A 21636-nucleotide genomic window follows, 5' to 3' on the forward strand; every position below is an offset into this window, starting at 1 on the left:
GAGACGGAGAAGCAGTTTGTGGATCCAAAAGCACAGAGAAAAAGGAGAAGGCGGTTGTAGGAGGATTTTAGGTGAGATACTCGATTTCTGTTTCCCTCTTCCCCTCCCTCAACCACTGGACCAGAGGCCACATGACCCGAAAGCCCTCATCTGTCAGCCAGTCAGTGGTTCAATCACTGTAACTGGAAGAGGAAGGAGAGAGAAACAAAAGGAGCAGAACACAGAGTAAAGACTGCGCCCGGTGCCTCCCAGTCACCCAGAGCAGCTATGGTTCCTGACCCTTTTGAGACCCAAATTGTTCAACCTATCCTTAAAAGAACTGGGACCTGCTAGAATCTTGCCAATAAATCCACCCCCCCCTCCTTTTTTTGGCCTTAAGTTAGTTTGAAGAGGGTGTTTGTTATTTGCAACCAGGAGTTCTAAGAAAAATCATCATTCCCCTCTCACTTCCCAAAATGTGTTTCGTACTTATACTAAGAAGAATGTAACAACCACAGTAACTTTCCTGATGGGGGCTTTATGGTAGGTGCCACTATCTGTATTTTATAATGAAAAAACGGGTTCTGAAAGGATAACTAACCTGCCCCAAACCATAATACAGTAAATGTTGGCACTGAGACTCAAACGAGGTGACTCTTAAGTCCAAGACTCTTGCCACTAAAAATGCTGCCACTTCCAAATGCTGCCACTTTTAAAATCTGCATCACCAAGTGGGATCCTCCCCTAGCTGGAGTCTCCTCATTTCTAAACCTTATAACACTGTCTCCTTTTGGAATGGATGTGAAGAGTGCAGATATTAGAGTTTGAAGTTCAAAGGGTACTGTTACAACTTAAAAAACCCTTCATTTTGGAATGATTTTAAATTTACAGAAAAGTTGCAAACGTAGTACAGAGAGTTCCCAATGCCCCTCACTGCTTCTCCTAATGTTAATTTCTTGTGTTACATGGTGCATTTGTCCAAATTAAGAAACCAACATAGCTGCGTTAGTATTGACTGAACTCCAGACTTTATTCAGATTTCACCAGTTTTTCCACGAATGTCCTTTTTCTGTTCCAGGATCCAATCCAGAATCCCATATTGCATTTAAAATGCCTCAATTTTTAACTTAAAAAAACAAAACCAGAGACATTTATAACAACCCAAGTTGGACCTAAATGTAAAGTGCTAGGCTTCCTATTTTTGGACTACCACCCTTTGGAGAATCTCCTTCCAATCCAAACAGCTAAATATTATTTAGGCCTATCAATGCCTCTATATATTATCTTTTCTTTTTTTAAAAAAATATTTATTTATTTATTTGGCTGCACCAGGTCTTAGTTGCGGCATGCAGGATCTTTAGTTGAGGCACTCAGGATCTTTAGTTGCGGCGCTCGGGATCTCTAGTTGCGGCATGTGGGATCTAGTTCCCGGACCAGGGATTGACCAGGCCCCCTGCATTGACAGTGTGGAGTCTTAACCACTAGACCACCAGGGAAGTCCCTGTATTATCTTTTCTACTTTATTCTCCTTATACCTTAACTTGGATTGGAAATACATATATGCATATTTCAAGGAATCAGACCGATTTAGCTTTCTTAATATTGTGCCACTCCAAATACAAAATCTTGATGTTTTTCTTTGTATATCTTCCAGATTTTCTACAAGAAATAATTTTATACTCAGAAAAAAAGTTTGGTGTGCCATCCTGTACTTCTAAAAAGAAATAGGATTTTTTCTATCATTGATTCCAATAGGATCATTCATGTATGGAATAGGTCCTCCAAGAAGATGCTAGACTTTGAAGAGGGCCCGGGTGCCAATGTGCATTTATCCTTCCCAGTCAAAGCTCAGGCTGAATCAGCATTACAATCTGTCCCAACTTGGAGATCTACCTAATTTGATTCTTTATCAGTTAAATCATTAAACTGTTTTTTTCCCTGAGATATAATATTTAAAACTGATTAAGTTACTGCTGTTATTTCTTCACTCCTTCTGTGCGTTAGAATTATACAGCTATGCCCTTGTCAGATGACTTTTTAGCATGTGCCACTAAAGTGCACGGTGTATATTACCCTGTCTCACTGATGTCCGCCTTGGCCATGTGACTTGCTTTGACCAATGAAAAGTGGGTGAAAGGGACTTTGTGTCAGTTCCAAGCTGAGGCTTTAAGAGGCATCATAGGTGTCTGCTCATGTTCTGGCTTCCTGTGACCACCTGAGAAAACTGACCCAGGCCACCACTGTACCTTTAGATTGGGCCCAGAATTAAGACATAGAACAGACTCAGAGCTGACTAGAAGCCTCAGGTCCAGCCTGGCCTGGCCATGCCCCACCTGGACCAGTCGAGTACAGTTGCTTAGCAGACCTGTGTTTGCTGTTGTAAACCACTGAGATGCTGAGGTATCTGTTATGCAGCCAAGCTAATACACGAGACTAGACAAAGAAATTAACTTCTCTTAAGCCTCAACAACCCGTTTTGGAATTAGAGCAACCCGTCTGAAGCAGATTCAACTTACTTCCAGGCATCAGTTCAAAGTGAGGCCTTCCTTCTTCAGTGGACAGAAGAGTAGCCAGTTTCCCTTCTATCATCTCTCCATCAATGAATTTTCCATACAGGGCAGTCCTCTCATCAGGGTACACATATGCTATCTTTTCTCCAGTCATCTCTCCATCTTCATTTACTTCTCCTACAAGGCTGCCTCCATCCTGATGGGAGAAACCCAAAACCAGAACATATTATATATAGTATTTATCTATATGACATGAGTTCAAGACATTTCTCTTGTGCACTGCCATTGTTAACAGCACTAATATGGATCATAACAGTTTCAGAACGCAGAGCTTTTCACATGAGCGTGAAAAGCATGAGGCAGCTCTCTCCTCCCCATCCAGTCCCCTATAAGTTATATGCACAGGGGGCATACAGCCTGATTTAGAGAGTCAAAGACGGAGTTGTGCTTTATGATCCTTGGACAAGCTACTGATACTGTAACTTGGTTTGTTATCTAAGAAACAAACATGTTGTATTTGTGATGTAAGTTACAATCATCGAAAGGAAGTGTAACTAAGGGTTACTTTGGGGCAATATCAAATGTGATGAGGTAGCAGGACAGTCTTACTATTCCTATGATTTCACTTCTCAAATATTGAATTCTGGATTTCTGGTCTAGTAAGAAAATCTTTAGTTCAAAGGTACTTAAGAATTAGTTCAGTATACATGAGTAATGAGAGTCATCCGCACTTTCTAAGGGATAAACAAAAGGACTTGTGGACACTGCCTTTCTGAGAATTCTATTCCATCACTTTTTTTGGAGTTAGAAGGAAAAGTGAAAAACGATCAACTAAATTCTACGCCCTTCCCCATCACTTCTTTCTTCCCACTCGTCTTTATTTACTTCTCCCTTCTCTCTCCTTCCAGGAGAGAAGTCAGCTGTGCTTCCTCTTTAACTGTCATTTGCTTCATTCCAAAGGGTCATTAAATGCTTTAGGGCAGAGGCTATCAGAGAATTCTGCATCCTGGTACCAGTGCTAGGGATACAGTAGATGATATAAATATTTTTAAAACTGAATTGGGATATTAAACCAATAAATAATTTTAAAAAAATCTAATCTAGGGTGCAAGAGATGTTTCCCTTTTTTTTTTTTTCCCATCCAGAAGGTCCTTATGGTATAGCTGAAAATCTAAGGCCTTCGTGGGTCTGACACAAGACTAGTAAGCCCATGACATCTTCTAAAAGCTTCGATATTCCCCCAACTGAAAGGTTCTAGAAGCAGCTACTCAAAGTCAGTGACGTGGGACGACTTTCAAGTGATTCCAAATGCTGTTTACAGAGAGACAGCAGGAAGAAATACCACCAGGTACAGGATTTCTACAGTTCATCATAGTCCAATTGCTCTTTGGAGAAAAAAGGTTATCAATTAAAAAATGAATCACAGCACTTCCATAGAAACAAAAATACTTGGAAGCATTTTTCATGGATAGAAAGTGCATTAGCGACGTATTATTGCTCTTTCTCCTTCCCGAGTTAATTCTTAATAACCCAGCCCGTACGGGGATGATACTTTTTGCAAGATCTGCCTTCAGGCTTTCAGTGACTGAGCTGAATGGTGTATTTATGCTTCTTATATGCCGTAACTAATATAAGCCATCAACATGATTATTTCTTCAGAACAGGATTCTGTCTTTCTAGGGTCTCACGTTTTTCTTCCCCCTTATGTGCTTTAAACTTCCAGTTTGGGGGGCAAATGATTTTATTTGTCTAGAATGATAAAGCAGAGATTCTTTTTTTTTTTCCAAAAGGAGTTATGAGTTGTTTTTCTTTTTTTGCGGTACGCGGGCCTCTCACTGTTGTGGCCTCTCCCGTTGCGGAGCACAGGCTCTGGACGTGCAGGCTCAGCGGCCATGGCTCACGGGCCCAGCCGCTCCACGGCATGTGGGATCTTCCCAGACCGGGGCACGAACCCGTGTCCCTTGCGTCGGCAGGCAGACTCCCAACCACTGCGCCACCAGGGAAGGCCGGAGTTATGAGTTTTTAATTAAAAACTTTCCATCACTGTTTTAAGGTCAAATTTTGAAAGAAATAAACTGTCCTTAGAGAGCTTACAAATCCTGTAGGGAGGATCATTATTTTTGCCTCCCCTTGTTCCTGCTTTGACTTCGTGTCACAAACACTTCTTTGTTGGCTGTGTCAGGGGTGCTGGGGAAGAAACTGCTCCTTTTTCTCCTCTGCTCAGTGGCTCCCCCTCATGGGAGGAGATATCGTTCACTTGGTTAGTGAGAAGGCAGGATCTGACACCCACTGACACCCAACTCTACTGGGTAGGGGTTAACGGCATAAGGCTGCTGCTCTCATGTGTTCTGCACTTTCGCTCACCTGTCCTGGGAACTGACAGTGCCCACAGGCTGCACCTGCTCCCCTCTCGGTCCTCTCCTCTCCCTGGGGAAGCTCCCCCAAGCAGCCCTACTCCTCAAGGGAAACCTGCAGCTTTCTGGCTGCTCTGTGGGCAGCTGGCCCATCCGTTTAGTTCAGAGGGGCAGGAGTAGAAGCCCAGGCCACATCTCCAGTCCAACTCCGCCATAATGAAGCCAACATCCTGATCCCTGATACCTACGTCTATTTCTTAATTGATTCCCAGTCCAGAGAGCAGAGCAGTGGGGTGTGATTACCAGCCTCCCCCAGCCCCGACCCCAAATGCCAACAGATACTATATACAAAGTGTTATCAACCAAGTTGATTTTTAAAGCTTGTAAGTCCCTAGTGCTTCTTCCTTCCTAAGGCAGAGTCTTCTCTCGGTGCTTTAAAAGACAGTGATTAAGGCTGAAGGCTAAAATGCAGCTGCACATTCTAGGTTTCAAAATGCAACTACATTGAGCCAATCGGATCCATTCACCTCAGTTCATCGTTGATCTCCTCTAGGGACTTAAATTGATCATAGTCACAAGTAAAATGACAGGTAGTGGGAGAATCTGGTAATCCGTTACCTCTTTCCTAGACCCACCCTCATGAGGAATTCCACGTTCCCAGGCTTCAAGATTCACTGTCATATCGGCAGCTCCCCAGCACTGGGCAGCAGGAAGCTTATCCTGCCTACTGATGAAGCAACGAAAGTTTCAGGCTTCCTAACTGGTAAGTACCTCCATCTCTTCTCCCTCTGTAACTGAAAGGACTTGTGAGCTATTGCAGATCCTACCAAGAGAATGTGTAAATGCTTTCCTAATTATTTTAAAGAATGTTTTACAATATTTTTTCTTATGCCTAGAGTATAACTTACTTTTTAGGAACAATAACGTGTAAATAGATTTAGCTGGGACTACTCTTCTTGTTATACATGTTTTTATTAATACTTTTAAATCAAAAGAGGATACGGTTAAGACTAAGGGAAAAAAAGTATTTTGACTTAAGCTCTGGACAAAATAAAATATTTCCTCAGGTTTATTTTCTGAAACATTTTCTGGAAATTCACTACAAACAGATGATGTATTTGAAATGCAAACAAAAATTACAGCATTAATTCCCAGCCATGGGTTTTGCCACATTTTTTTGCTCTAGTCAGCTCCAGAAAGATCATAAAATGTTATCAAATACTCAGAGGCAAGTTAATTTTAATCACCTTGATTTAAGCAAGATAAACCAGAAAGCAGGGAGTAGGATTGTAAAATCAAGTAACAATAGTGTAGTAAGTCCAAAAAGATGGGAAGTTGCTGGATTAGTTCTTACATATGAGAAAGAATAACATTAATTGCAACAACGAGACATTCCACCATCTCTTTCTATATCCCAAAGGAATATTTTTAAAAAGCAATATATTTTTGTCTTTATTAGTGGTACAATCAAACCAGTTTGTCCCAGTTTGTTTTCATCATGACTAATCATTCCTTTCCAAAGCCACCCTGAGGAGAAATTCATAGTAGATCGGAGCACAACAATCGAAGTCAATAGTGAAACTGTGAGAGGATATCCCCCTAAGCTGTTGGCTTCAGCTACCGACTCTCAAGTTTCACAGCCTCACATTTCCTAAGATAGAGAATACATTTTGTTATTCATTGGGAAGACTCGAAGCATTGTCTTAAAACTCGTTACTTTCCAGCAAAATGAACAGTCGTGAGGCTTACTGGGTAATATATCCAGCATACTCCATGCCGAATGTTATCTTTATATTGTCCCTTGAAGATCAGTCTTCCATCTGTGTCGTACTCCTGGGCAGGTCCATTCAGCTCTCCGTCTACATATGTGCCCTGGAGAACTCCTCCATCCTCATAAGTGTAAACTCCCTGGCCCTGCAGGGCATCATCCACATAATATCCCTCCAGGGTGCTGTGAGAGAAGGGAGAACAAAAGAGAACAGTCAGACAGTGACTCAACTCTCTTAAAAGAAAGGATCACACCACGCCCAGCTCTGTTCCAATGCTGGCCTGTATTCAGTACATCCTCCTGAATTCTCCGAGATTGCTAGGAAAAATACTCCCAAGATATGGGTAGGATTAGATACTGAAAGGGAGATTTAATTCCTAATCTCCTGGTTCTTATTAATCCAATTTCTCTACTGGAGGAAATACAGAAGAAAGAAGCCACAGGTGGAAAAGAACAAGCCTCATCTAAGTATGTTTCCAAGGCTAGATGCCAACCAATACCGGGCAATAGAAATTCTGGTGTTACCCTTTCCACACATAAACCACCCTTTCCACACATAAACCACTCATGCTTAATTTCCCTCAAGAGTTCCAGAATTCACTGGGAGTTCTCAAGGGTCTTTCAGATAGCTTGTATATAGTGGTCTCTAGTAATACAAATGTGGTTTAGAACGTGTAGATGTCTGCTTATCTGTCTTAAGCCATTAATGCATTATTTATCGGTGACAACCATAACTGGTATCCAATCAAAAGTATCCCCATCCATCTCTTTGGAAGATATATGGGGATTAACTTGTGTGTGCGTGCGATCATGGGAAATAGGGGCAAGTAAGGAAGATGGCCCACTTAACCTTGCTACTATCATTAGCAGCCTGATAAAGTTTGAGACCCGTCGTCCTAGAACAGAAGAAAGCTCACAAGGGTGCTCGTGGTGATTTTACAAGAACCTTTTTCTCTCCTCATAAAACACGTCTGGAATTTCAATACATGTTTTCAGTGTCAGCCTCGCAAAGGCCATTATGCAATGAAACTAACTTTATCCAAAAATTCCCTTCATGAACTGGAATCTGGAATGAGGGGAAAGACCAGCTCAAATTATTTTTTACAATTAAAAAGTAAGATGTTTAGCAACAAAGACAGTTTGATTATTTTAACATGTGCAGATAACACTCATTCATTAATTCAACTAACAGACATTTACAGGGTGCCTTCAAGTAGGGAGCGTCGTGTGAGGATCTAGAAAGCATGATGAACAAGACAAACACAGAACCAGGAGACAGGTACTGGGGACAGGTGGGACCCAAAGGGGGCCATGGGGACCGAGGTGGCTGCACCTGAGTCTGCCTGGAAAAGTGCTGTCTTGCTCTAATGAATGACAGAATGATCTGTAATTATTAAATGAAAAGCACAGTCTAAATAACGATAGCCTCTGATTACATTGTAATTATACTATTTGTAGTCTCCCAAGGAGATAAATCGTTCTCTTTCAGTTTTGTTTGTACTATCAATGATAAACAGGCCTAGTAAATTCATGAAGAGAAAAAGGTGCACTTTAGCACAGCCCTTGCATCAATAATCAAAATTCTATGTCAGTGAGGTCGGAATTAAGGAGATTCGGCTGTCATTAGACTCCTGCCATGAAAAAAAAGAACCTTGGTGAAGGATTACTAATCAACTGACATAATGATGCAATAGACAGGGCAAAAAACTATTTAATCATCTATCTTCAGTTTGGGGATTGCCAGATAAAACAGAATATGCTCAGTTAAGTCTGAATTTCAGATAAACAACAAATAATTTTTTAGCATAAGTATGTCCCAAATATTGAACTGGATATAGTTTTACTAAAATATTTTTCGTTGCTTATCTGAACCCATTTTGACTGGGTGCCCTGGATTTTTATTTGCTAAACCTGGTGACCCTATCGACTTTGAATTCTCAGCAGCATTCAAAAGGTTACTGTGTATGTTTGGGCAGAATTATTCCCTGACAGACTAGTCTGCCAATGTTTCTTAGGTTTATGATGAAATCTACAAGGCATGGGTCTCACGAATCAGTTAACCAGTCATGTGGGTTTGCACATATTTCCCCCAGGTCATGTCCCGTAGTTTGTCCCGCCCTCCCTCAGAGCAGAACCTTCCCTTATTAGTATCATAATCCTAAGAACAAACTGCTCTTTCCCGTAGCTCAACGAACGTTAAGATTCCCAAATGCAAATTCTTAGGTATTGGAGAGCAAAACTTACGGCATTGTTTTCCAGCCCCTGCCTGAGGAAACAGCTTAGCTTCCTTAGTACATTTTTTTGGTAGCTTGGATAGAATCTGATAACAAAAAGGGGGCATGTTATCACATGAGCTGGGGTCTCCAGGGCAATAAAAAATGATAAGGCTTTGAAATCCTTTTATTTCAAAGGAAATAAAAGCTTCTTAGTCTGGTGTTAAAGGCACCACCTTTCTTTCTAACTTTTTCCTCCAGAGGAGGCTGGCAAACCATGGCCGGCTGCCTGTTTTTGTAAATACAGTTTTACTGGAACACAGCCATGAACATTCCTTTCCGTATCCTCTGTGGCTGCTTTCATATGACAACAGCAGAGTTGAATAGTTGCAACAGAGGCCGAATGTGGCCCAAGAAGCCTAAAATATTTACTATCTCACCCCAGGCAGAAAAAGTTTGCCGACTCCCGCTCTAGAATCCTCTGCTCACATTAGTTCATTCACTGGCCCCAAGCACACATCTATGTATCTTAGCTCCTATACTATGTTTTCCCTGCCTCTTCCCTTAAAACATATGTAACCAAACTTTTAAAATCCCTGAGGACACATTCAGGAAAAAAAAGTTACGGGTCACATTTTCCTTTTTTTAAATTCAAAACAAAAATGACTTTGGGAAAAGAATGAATATTCTCCAACCTCTGGTCTTTTTCTATTTCAGAAAGAAATCGACTATGAGAAAATGGCACTATTTTGTAGCAACTCAATCATTAATATCTGGTTATATCTGAGAAGTAGCTATGGAGGAATAACTTTCTAATCTTCCTTGCTGAAACTGGATTGGGAGCTGTGTTGTGAAGGAAGGTGTTCTCATCACTGGCCTCCCCAGAGCCTACCCATCCTCCATATGGAGCCATACTTCCCACAGAGTCTACCTTGACCTCTGCAACCACAGTCACTGAAGCCTAGTCATGGACTAGTACAGGATGTGCCACGTCTTTATCCATGATCAGCTTACGGGTCCTATTTCTCTAAATAGATTGTAAGCCCTTTACAGGAACAAATTAGGCATTATGTATTCCTCCCTAACATATAAACACAGCATATCTTCAAGTGATATTTCCTAAATGAAAGAGTGGAACTGGGATAATCTTGCTTTGAGAAGAGAAAATTGAGAGGGAACATAAGGATGTTAAGAGTATTTCTCAAGTGCAGGGAGGATTCTTTATATGAAGTGTATGTGCATACAGTCTGCAAGTTAGGAAAGTTTCTTAAATGCTCTGCTTTATTTCTCCATTTGTAAACTGCAGCTGCTAATAGGGTTATTAAAAAGTACATGGGTTGATACATATTAAGTGCTTAGAAGATGATCTGGGACATAATGATTGCTCGAATAAATAACAGCTATTGTTATTAAGCATGCACTTTCATGTACGTGATGGTGAGCTTTCTACTGAGAAACTTGGCCTAAAACAGCAGCAGCAGGGAAATAGTTATGAGACACTGGAATAGATCATCAAAGAAACTGACAACACTGCTCTAAATCTACTTAAAAAAAAAAACAAGTAAGGCCTTCCGTGGTGGCGCAGTGGTTAAGAATCCGCCTGCCAATGCAGGGGACACGGGTTCGAGCCCTGGCCCGGGAAGATCCTACATGCCGCAGAGCAACTAAGCCCGTGCGCCACAACTACTGAGCCTGCGTTCTAGAGCCCGTGAGCCACAACTACTGAGCCCACGTGCCACAAACTACTGAAGCCCATGCGCGTAGAGCTCGTGCTCCGCAACAAGAGAAGCTACCCCAATGAGAAGCCCACGCACCGCAATGAAGAGTAGCCCCTGCTCACAGCAACTAGAGAAAGCCTGCGCGCAGCAACAAAGACCCAACGTAGCCAAAAATAAATAAATTATATATATTACTTAAAAAAAAAAACCACACAAGTAAGAAAGATCCCTCTCTGTCTGAGGGAAGGATGGAATAAATGCTTCTTTAAGTGAAAAAAGTAATATGTATTCATTGTAAAGTGAACAAATAAATCAAATACTACAAAGATGTAGAAACTCCCAGTACTCTTACCCAATTTGGCAATTTACCATTTAAGACTTTTTTCCATTTATATATTAAGCATTTTCCCACCTGTGTGGTGTTTTTTTTTTTTTTTAACAAAAAAGGGGATCATATCATACACAATGTTCTTGTATTTTCTTAAAATTTCTTTCAACATCTTGGCAGATTTTTTAGTATGTTAAGAAGCTGCAAAACTGGTTTGATTTTTCTGGTACCAGCATCTGAATCAAATAACTCGAAAACATGGAGAAAATTTAAAAATCAATTTTAATTAGATTTCTTTCTTTCCATATACACAGACCATTTTCATCTGTTTTGTCAAAGCTCTTGTACTTAAATTTCCAGTATTAAATTGAATGAGAAAATCTAACTTACAAAGAAATGAAAATTTTTTATAATTGTTTACCTAGACTGATACAGCTGCAATCTATTCAACTATTTTCATTTTAAAGTTCTCTTTAATATCGAATACACAAAAGTGTTCTTAGGAGACTAAACAGCTTTGGCTTTTCCTTCATATTTTGGCCTCTAGAAGGTTTGGGGTTTTCCAGCTCCTGAGGCATAAACTCTGTTCCCTCCCCCACTGTGTTGCCTTTCTTTTGTCTGGTATAGAATCAAGAGGGAAATTTTAAATGAATGATAATTTTACTTTAAATTCCTGTCTCTAACCAAATTAAATTATGACTCTTAGTATTAAAACATTGTCTTAAGAACTAGTTATATGACAATATATATTATCTCTTTTTTTTAAATTGAGATAGTACTGACATATAACATTATACTACATATTATCTCTTAAAATCTTGCAAACTAAGTAAAGAAGAACATCAATAACAAACCCAAATCATCTGCTGGGGCTATATGCAACGAGAAACTTCAGCTTCTTCCAAGATGTGACAAGCAAATTGAATGGAGCTCTGTAATGCTTCCATGTAATCCAGTGCACTATCTTCAAAGTTTCTTATCCTTTAATAGAAGATCTATGAGTCCGTAGGTTCTGATTGTTATAAAGTCTCAAGATAACAGTAAAATAGTTGAAGAGCAATTAGTGAAATTTAGTTTTGTTCTCTAAAAATAAACCCTGAGAAAACCCTGCTGGCCATTGTTATCAACGGATAATAATTAACAGCAGTACTAAAATATAATGGTAATAATGATAACAATAATAATCCATCCTTGAGCTTGAGGACCTTATGCTAAGTGAAATGTCAGGCAAAGACAAATACTGTTATGTGGAATCTAAAAGAGCCTAACTCATAGAAAGAGAGTAGAGCAGTGGCTGCCAGGGGCTGGAGGATGGGGAAATGGGGAGATGCTGGGCAAAGGGTACAAACTTCCAGTTCAACTTGGCTTGAATCTCAGCTCCAGCTCTTACCAACGAGGTCACCTGGGGCAAGTTAATTCATCTCTCTATGCCTTAAGTTTCTTCATAAGTACAACAAAAAAGGATTATAAAATCTACTTCGCAGATTGTTGTGAAGGCTACATGTCCAGCGTTTGAGCAGATGGTAGGTATTCAAAGTTTTCCACCTCATTCCCGCTCCCTTTCTTATACATCACAAAAATCTTTGCCTCAACCAGAACTGTTCCTCAGAATACAGATGAATGTATTTGTTGAGCCTGGTTCCAACAAAAGCGATACAGAAGGGACTTTTGCCTTGTGTGGGAGGTTGGGATACATGAGTTCCAGCTCCAATTTCTCTAAAATGTGACCAAGCACTTTCTAAAAACCAGACAAAAGAACTCCTGCATGGACCTGACACCTGGAAAACATCAGCCTTCTCAGTGGCTCATCAGATGGGCAGCTTCTCTTAGGCTACCTGGTCAATGATCAACTACAAGGAGCCCGCTTAGCCGGATTCGTTAGTGGAGCAAATCAACATCAGAAGATGACTTGGGCAGAGGAGGATAAGTCATGGAGTAGCAAATAATATCTTGAAATCTAATTGGCATGTCCGGAGGAAGCATCAATAATGTAAAAAAAAAAAAAAAACCTGAATGAATTCACTTATCTCTCTCTCATAATCAGGCTAAAAACCACATGATGCCCTAATATCTCACAGCCCAAAGCCAAACTGCATTGAAATATCTCTTTCTTGTTACCATTCTAAGATTTCGAGAAGTCCTGCTAAATTGTCTTTACATCCACCAATCTTGTTTGAGATGAGAACAATTCAGGAAAAAAAATACATTAACATGAACATCCAGAATCTGGGATTAGTATAAAAAGTAGAGATGTGTAGGGCTTCCCTGGTGGCGCAGTGGTTAAGAATCCACCTGTCAAGGCATGGGACATGGGTTCGAGCCGTTGTCCAAGAAGATCCCACGTGCCGCGGAGCAACTAAGCCCGTGAGCCACAACTACTGAAACCTGTGCTCCGCAGCAAGAGAAGCCACCGCCATGAGAAGCCCACGCACCGCAACCAAGAGCAGCCCCCGCTCGCCGCAACTAGAGAAAGCCCGCGTGCAGCAACGAAGACCCAACACAGCCACAAACAGATAAATAAGTAAATTTATAAAAGACAAACAAAAAAATATCTCAAAACTAGCGAACATTCTGAAGCTTCTGAAGCTGACACAGTAGTAAAAAGGTAAAAATGTACATTTTGGCTATTTAAACTGGTTTAGAAATAGATAGCTAGTTCCTTATTTTACCTCGAGTATTCTCTGCCAACAGTGGTGGCAGAGAATAAGATGCTTAAATTCTCTGCCAACAGTGGTTTACCTCTGTGACCTGAGGACGGGGGTAAAAAAAAAGGGGGGAGCATGTTCACGTTATACATTTCTGTATTTCTTGAAGTTCTTTTTTCTACCAAGTATTTGCTACCTATGTAATTAAAAAAAAAAAATATTCTGCTTCTGTTTTTCCAGGCCATCTTTCCTGGTGATCTGAATATTTAAAATTCTTATTCAGGTTTATCATATTCTATGTAAAGGGGAAGACTGATTCCAGAACTTTCTTGATATAAATTTTTATTTGTTTGAAACGTTCTCACAAACCACACACCCAGTCTATGACATAGATTGTGGTGACAGTTTCATGAACGTATACTTAACTCTAAATTCATGAAGTTGTATATGTTAAATAGGTACAGCCTTTTGTATATGAATCATGTCTCTAGTTTAAAAAAAATCGCAATCAGGTTTTATATAAGATTGGAATGCATCAGGCCAAATCTTCTGTCACTACACTAGAATTTTCCAAACACATCCTCCTGTAACTGCAAATAAAGCCTCTGATGGGAACATAAGCGAGTACTACAGGTTTGAACAACTTTTAAAAACTCTACCATAAACCTTTTGTTTCCTCAACTGTTATTTCAAAACCTTGATGTCACCCTTTTGGGAGGAATTTTTCCAGACTAAAGCCTCCTGACTGGCAGTAAAAGCACTGAGTGCCCACTTTGTTGGGTTTTTTTTTGCGGTACACGGGCCTCTCACTGTTGTGGCCTCTCCCGTTGCGGAGCACAGGCTCCGGAAGCGCAGGCTCAGCGGCCATGGCTCACGGGCTCAGCCGCTCCGCGGCATGTGGGATCTTCCCAGACCGGGGCACGAACCCGCGTCCCCTGCATCGGCAGGCGGACTCCCAACCACTGCGCCACCAGGGAAGCCCCCACTTTGTTTTACCTGATACATCAGACCCTAAAAATGGGGTGCAGTAATAGGGAGAAAAGTTAATAGAGCAGTGTAAAATAAGCTGCTGCTTCATTAGAGGCGACTGACTTCTCCACGACCACTTCCTGCATCCCCCTTAGAAAGATCTAATAGATTCCACAGCCTTTATTGCAGTCATAAGACTCACTAACTTTTCCGCCAATGCTTTAAGCAGATGTCTCATAACATGATCATCACTGGGCTTACGAATGAAGGTGACGAGGACGTTTTGAGAAACTGTCACCACACTGCTTCATCCCATGTCATAAAAGCAGTGATACTGCCCTTCTCCCCTCAAGGTATTAACAAGGGTAAACTTTTCAGGCCCTTGCTAATACCGCCACTCTTTGAGTCTACCATTGGACCCAAGTCTCTCCAGGTGTTTGAGTGGTAGGTATAAAAACCAGTGAATTCGCGCCTCTAAAAGAAAAAAGAAAGGCAATGAATTTCTTTCTATTCCATAGATAGTTACTGGCCTAGTGCTTCAGCCTCAGCCCCTGCTCCAGCTTTCCCTGGTCATGACTCCCATGCAGATCACTGCATTTGTACAGCACACTGGGGGAACTGGACGAAGCTGGTCAGAGCCAGACGTGACTGGCTTGACACAGGGAGGGAGGGAGGCACTTGGGAAGTCTCAGGCCCCACTCAGCCCCGGAGAGCTCATTCCTGACACACTGGTTGGGAAGCTCAGCTTAGCCCTTCAGCTCGCTGAGTCTCAGGTCCGTGAAGCGAGCCAGTAACCAATACTAAACTCAACGAAGCCTGCTGGACTGTTTTCCCAGAGTCAGTCAGTTACTGGGCATGACCTTCAAACTATGAGATTTAAAACAGCAGCGTATGCACGTGCGTGTGCGTGTGTGTATGTGTGCGTGTGTGAATGCTACCCTCTTTTTCGTCTCCCATCCTCATTTAGCAAGAATTTTTTTTTTTAAATACCAAATTAACAGAAAGTGCTATGAAGCATAGAAGATGGAACAGATACAGACTGTGCCCTCAAGGAAACCTCTCTCCTGTAGGGGAAGGAAGACATGTATATAAATATATATTTGCTGAATGAATAAAAGAAAAATTGCATGAGGTAAACAGTGACGCTTTCCAGAAAAGAGTTATAAATAAACTTCTATGGAAGTGAGGCAGGAAAAGTTTCCTTCTGGACAGGTTAAAGGAATCGTGAGAGAAGAAAGCACTGAGACCACATCCAGTAAGAGGCTGCTACGGGACTCAGTTATCCACCAGGGCAGAAGAAAGGAAGCAGAATATTCGACCATTTAACATGAATAGTTTGGAAACCAATTTCTGCTAAAAAGAGGTGGGGTGTGGGGTTGAGGACAGTGGGAAAGAGAAAGTTGGAATTAAAATAAAAATTTACAAAAGTTCTCTGATAGGTTTTTATTGCTTTCCCCACCCCTCCTTATATCAGATAATTGAGAGCCTGAGGACCTGTTAATATTTTTTAAAAGCGACTCATTCCACCTACAGAAAAGGGATTGTGGGTTACAAGCCAGTCCCTGCGATCACCCTTCAACTATCAGCTTAGACGTTTTCTTTCCTGAAGGAATTCCAAGGAATAAGGAAGCTTCAGCTCATCACCAATGTCAAGAGTTTACAGTAAGCGGTGCTGTGGCCCACAGAATTCTATAACCTGCTTTAGCTAAATCCATTTCTGAATTACCCAGTCAAGTGGTATGAACAGAGCTAGTCCTTCCATGGCTCTGAATTCCTCTAAATGCTGGAGAAATTCACACGACCGCTTTTCATTTCTGAAGCGGACACGGCTTAAAAGTCACTGTTGGCCCATGCAACCCCATCTCTTCTTGAAAGAGAAAAGTCCTAGTTATTTCCACCTATCTCAAGAGGGTGAGAAGCTTCTGCCTCACAGCGTTCTCATACGGGGGGTGAAAGCAAGGTAAAAGAACCCTGCTGTGAAAAGTATTTTCACTAGTGGTAGAACACAGGAAATACTAGTTACAACATCAGCATTAAGGTATCGCACACAATGTCCAGTCATCCCAAAGACAAGCATTTAGGACACTGTGAGTCTGCAGCTGTACCCCTCCTATATCTACCCATCTTACTGCTTGGACCGCGATGACGTGGCTTTGAAGAACTTTGCTAAATAGTCTCTTGACTAATCTCAGGAGGAAAGAGAATATGCTGAGAGAATTATGAAGCTGCAGAACCAATAAGGTGGCTGAATCTTCTTTCAAAAGGAGATCAAGAAACTGGACCATGATGTCTGAGAGTGTGCTGAACACAGAGTGAGCGTGCATTACGCTTGGAAAAGAGTGTCAATCAGCCACGACTGGAACTACACACAGTGGTCCCTGACAAAAACGATCCCCACCTGTGTGACTTTATGGAGACTCATTACCTGAATGAGGAGGTGAAATCCATCAAAGACCTGCGTGACCACCTAACCAACCTGTGCAAGAGGGGGGTCCCTGAATCTGGCACGGCAGAGGCTCTCTCTGACAAGCACACCCTTAGAGGCAATGATGGCAGAGCTGAGTCTTAGGCCATAGCCACGGGGGTGTAACTAAGCAGGATGCTATGGGACCTTCCCGAGACAGACCCCTCGCCCATATCCTCCGCTGGAGCTCCTCTCTGAAGTACCCAGATAACAGGCGCTGATACACATTTCCGGAGTTGTTTTGCAAATGCTAAAACCACCACCAAATGGAAGAAATTAACTACCTGAGGTCATACGTGGTCATGACTATGTAGCCCACAGACCTACTGGTAATGTTAACCCCTGTGACACCGCCCTGTTCCCTCACCATCAACCAAGCAGAGATATGTGTGCAAGTTGATCACATGCTCTGGGACTCCCCTCCCTCACCTGGTGTTTAAAATGCTTTCCCGAAACCCACCTGGGAGTTCAGGTGTTTTGAGCACTAATTACCCTGGGTTCATTGCTTGGCGCCTGCACTCAACGCTGCACTTGCCTTCACCACAGCCAGATGTCAGACTGGCTTTACTGCACACGGCTGAGCAGACCCAAGTTTGGTTCAGTAACAGGGGGTGGCTGACATCCCTGGTCCCCCAAGCAGTACATGCACGTTGGGGTTACTTTGACTTTTTCTATAAATTGTACTAAAATATTCACTTAAATTCTCTCATTCATATCATTCCTCCAAATAAAGTAATTTGGTACCTACTCCCCACCCCCCCAAAAAACAAAATAAAACAAAACCGTGAGTGCTACCTGCCATCAAAGAAGAAGAACTTCCCCCGTCCGTTCTTTTCTCCGTGAATGAAGTTGCCCTCAAATCTGTCTGTGGAGGAGTAGGTGACTGTGCAGAAGCCGTGCGGTAATCCGTCATCATCCAGGTGCCCTGGAGAAAGGGAACCACAAGGCAAACCTTAACATCGTCCACGCTCACCCACCATCATCTGTGCTCAGATGCTGCCAGGAAGTGCCCCGTGCAGCTCAAGGGTCCCTTCCCTGCCTGAGGGGAGAGCGAACACCAAGGTTTCCCTGCCCACATCAGCACCGTCAACTCCGCTCTTAGGTACACTTTAGAAAGGACGGGTCCACAACAGAGGGCCTTAGACACGTGTTAGGTTATGAACCAAAGCCACGCTCGTATTTCACCGGGGACTGAGAGTTATTCTCAATAATAACACCTGCAGTGTGAGTTTCAGCTGACCCAGTACTTCCCCCCAGGGTACTGCTCACATTTGGAATTAGCGCCCCCGAGCTCTCATGCTTAACGGAAACACAGCTGAGATGGCACACTGTCTTGGCAATAAGTTATCTGGTTCTAGAACTAAGTATACAATACGACTTCATACATCCTTATGTAGTATGTGGAGCCCTGCTAGCCAGGTGCCCTCTGAAAAGGATAGAGCCACGTCTTCAAGACTGCCCGAATATCTACACCTCATGGTACGAACACACGAACTCAGAGTCCCTCGAAGCTTAAACTTAAGCTTAACATTGAACTTACTGCTTTACTTCACAAAATCTTTCAGCTTTGAATGTTCGGTAATCACCTTGTCATACACCCTCTACCCACTGTGTTCAGAGGGTTTGTGCTTTAAATGTAGTTAGAAGTGTCCACATGACCATTTAAGCCGTGATTTTGAACATCAACAGCGATTATTACACTGTGATCTTTAAACTGCTGGTTCTTCTTGGGTCACCGATTGGTGTACTCTTATATTTACATTTACAGTCAATGTTTAGGTTTTTTATTATTATCTACATATTTCACAAAACCCAAGAGTCACCTCACTGGTGCCTCCCCAGTCATTCTGGTGAACTAATTTTGCAGAGGCAGGTGAAAATGAAGGCAGCAGTTAAATCTACTGGCTTTCTCCTGGGTTAATGACCTGAGTCATGGATGAAAAAGGTATAAAAGCATTAAATACTGTGTGCAGTGCAGGGACATTAAACACTTAAATGTGGCTTCCAGATGGCTCACAAACATAAAAGAAAACACAAACCATTTCACCACAACGAATGCTTTACTCTCCTAAAAGAATTTCTTCTAAAGTGATAAACGAATGTCATCCCTTAGAAGAGATAGGAAGTAAGCTCTCTTATAAAGAACGAAAAAGCTCTTTATTTGTATTATTACATAAACATAAAATAAAAATGAACAAATGCACTGTTTTATTGCTACATCTGATTCTGCATAGAATGAACTACCTGGAATATATTACATTAAAACATGGCTACTTAAATAAATCACAATCAATAAGGTTCCTTTCCTCTTAACCCAAATTGTTTTCTAACAAGGGCCAGGAAATTAATGGTTAGGAGGGAAGTAGGCCACAATTGCTTCCTTCTTGCTTAAAAACCAAAAACTGTACCTGACATAATTCAATGACACTTGAGTCATATGAAGTGATTTGGACAATTATTTTCTAAATATCTACTGATGGCGTTTCTCTCATTGAAATAAATTATATCTACTTTTTCTCCTTTCATTAAAAAAAAACCACTCAGTGTATAGTTAAAAGCTTCCTTTTATGAAATGTTGCTCAGATCAAATTAAATTTAGCTACTTGCATTCCTACAAATTTAGTATTCCACTTCTGATTTAGGTACAACTATCAGAATAATCATTTTTACCTTATATCGAGGTACTTACTAATTTATTGAAAACGCTTTGCCCATAGAAAACAGTTCACATATTTCAGACTTTATAAAGTTAATGTTTGATAAAATTAGTTATTCTACTTTAGATCAAGAGAAATATTATGATAAACATGAACACTAAGAAGAAAAAAAAAATCCAATGTTAATTAATTTCCACCTTTGCTCAGTTGCAATAGTCCTATCCTATTTCTGAACAAACACTGCAGGTGCACCCTCAGCAATGGCATTTAGATATCAGAGAAACTGGGAAGCATCACAGAACACACTAAAAGCACTTGAAGGACAGTACTGAACCCCACTGAGATGAAAGCAAAAAAATCACCCCTGCTCCATGAAGGATGCTTATGCCCATGCCTCCTTCCACAGGCCAGTGAACAGAAGTCCCATCACCTTGTCAGGCTCCAGGGAGGGAGAACAGAGAAGCTGCTGAATGATGGCTGTTTCTCTGGGGACACTGTGTGTTTAGAAAGAAGGCTCAGACTTGTGACGATTCCCTGCCTTTCTAAAGGTGTTTAGGCTGCTTGTTGTGAGAAATCTCCCTCTATCAGATCACAGCAGAATCCTCTGGTTGGCTCATTTGTTTTGTTTTCTTCTCATCCTTCCAAAAGGAGGATGATGTGATCAATGACCAGGATGTGATCAATGACCGGGATCAATGAAAAGGAGCTAAAAGTTAAGGCTTGCGATAATTCAAGACTTCCACCCTGAATATGTAACAGCCGGGGGTGGTGTTCCTAGCAGTAGAACTTTATGTTTAAAACAACAGCCACAACCAAAACAATAACAACAACTAAGGGACCTTCCGAGGAAAGAAACGTCAGGAAGAAAAGACATTAGGCTGGGACTTCCCTGGTGGAGCAGTGGTTAAGAATCTGCCTGCCAATAAAGGGGATACGGGTTTGAGCCCTGGTCCGGGAAGATCCCACATGCCGCGGAGCAACTAAGCCCGTGAGCCACTACTGAACCTGTGCTCTAGAGCCTGCGAGCCACAACTACTGAGCCTGTGTGCCACAACTACTGAAGCCTGCATGCCTAGAACCCATGCTCCGCAACAAGAGAAGCCACCACAATAAGAAGCCCGCGCACCGCAACAAAAAGTAGCCCCTGCTCGCTACAGCTAGAGAAAGCCCCCGCGCAGCAACGAAGAACCAATGCAGCCAAAAATAAATAAATTAATTTTAAAAAGAAAAAGAAAGAAAAAGAAAGAGAAGAGATTAGGTTGCTGAGACCTCATATCTCCTATCAATGTTAGTGCGAGAGGAGCTTCTGGTACAACTCTTGTTCCGCTGCCATTTGGACAATAAGATCATGTAATATCTGTCTTGCCAGCAACAGTCAATTTAATGGAGAGGGAGTCTGATACACAGAGAAGAAAAAACTCTGTATACCTACTATGCATCAGGCACTGGGTTATGTAATTTCCTGTTATCTAAATTAAACCTTACAACCATCCCTCAAATTCCACTCTTATAGATGAGGAAGCCACTGCTATGTGCCCAAGAAATACATTAACTGCTACCCTGAACGCGTTCATGGATGCTGAAGGCCCCTTCCCCCAATCCTCCAATCCCTCTTCTCTCTGGTCAAGGGCAAACTGGCCGAACACCCTTTCTTCCCTGCCGATGGTGGAAGAAGCAACCTCTAAAGAGGGAGGTGTTCTCAAGTCCCAGGCAGAGAAGTGGAAGACGCCTTTGTAGTTAAGATAGTTCTCACAGAACCACCAGGATCTTCACCAGCACATCCTGGTGGCAAATGCCTGTCTCTTCCAAGTGTTACTCAATGCAAAGAGAAATGCTAGTCCAGCTTGCTCTGATTGAGATCAATCTGTGCAATGCGCCAAGTCAGCCAACAGCCTTCCGGGCCAATTCCCACTCAACAGAGATTGAACGCCAACCCAAACAACAGGGAAAACCCACTTGAATGACTGCTCTGTGTTGGGAATGCGGTCCCAGCTCGTGTGCCGTATATCTGTCTGCAGCATGGTTTTAAAT

The 21636-nt window shown here is 41.8% G+C and overlaps 1 protein-coding gene across 5 annotated transcripts in view; it reads right to left on the reverse strand.

Moving 5' to 3' along the window:
• SETD7 (SET domain containing 7, histone lysine methyltransferase) overlaps positions 1-21636 on the reverse strand; it is a 53316-nt gene that overhangs the window by 25585 nt on the left and 6095 nt on the right. For all 5 annotated transcript variants that reach the window (XM_049708974.1, XM_049708973.1, XM_049708971.1 and 2 more), the window contains exons 3-5: positions 17744-17873; positions 6593-6794; positions 2496-2685 (exon numbers count right to left, since the gene is read on the reverse strand). In XM_049708974.1, coding sequence (XP_049564931.1) covers positions 2496-2685; positions 6593-6794; positions 17744-17873 — 522 coding nt within the window. The remainder of the gene's footprint in view (positions 1-2495; positions 2686-6592; positions 6795-17743; positions 17874-21636) is intronic.

Source organism: Orcinus orca, chromosome 4 (assembly GCF_937001465.1).
Source record: "Orcinus orca chromosome 4, mOrcOrc1.1, whole genome shotgun sequence".
NCBI lineage: Eukaryota > Metazoa > Chordata > Mammalia > Artiodactyla > Delphinidae > Orcinus > Orcinus orca.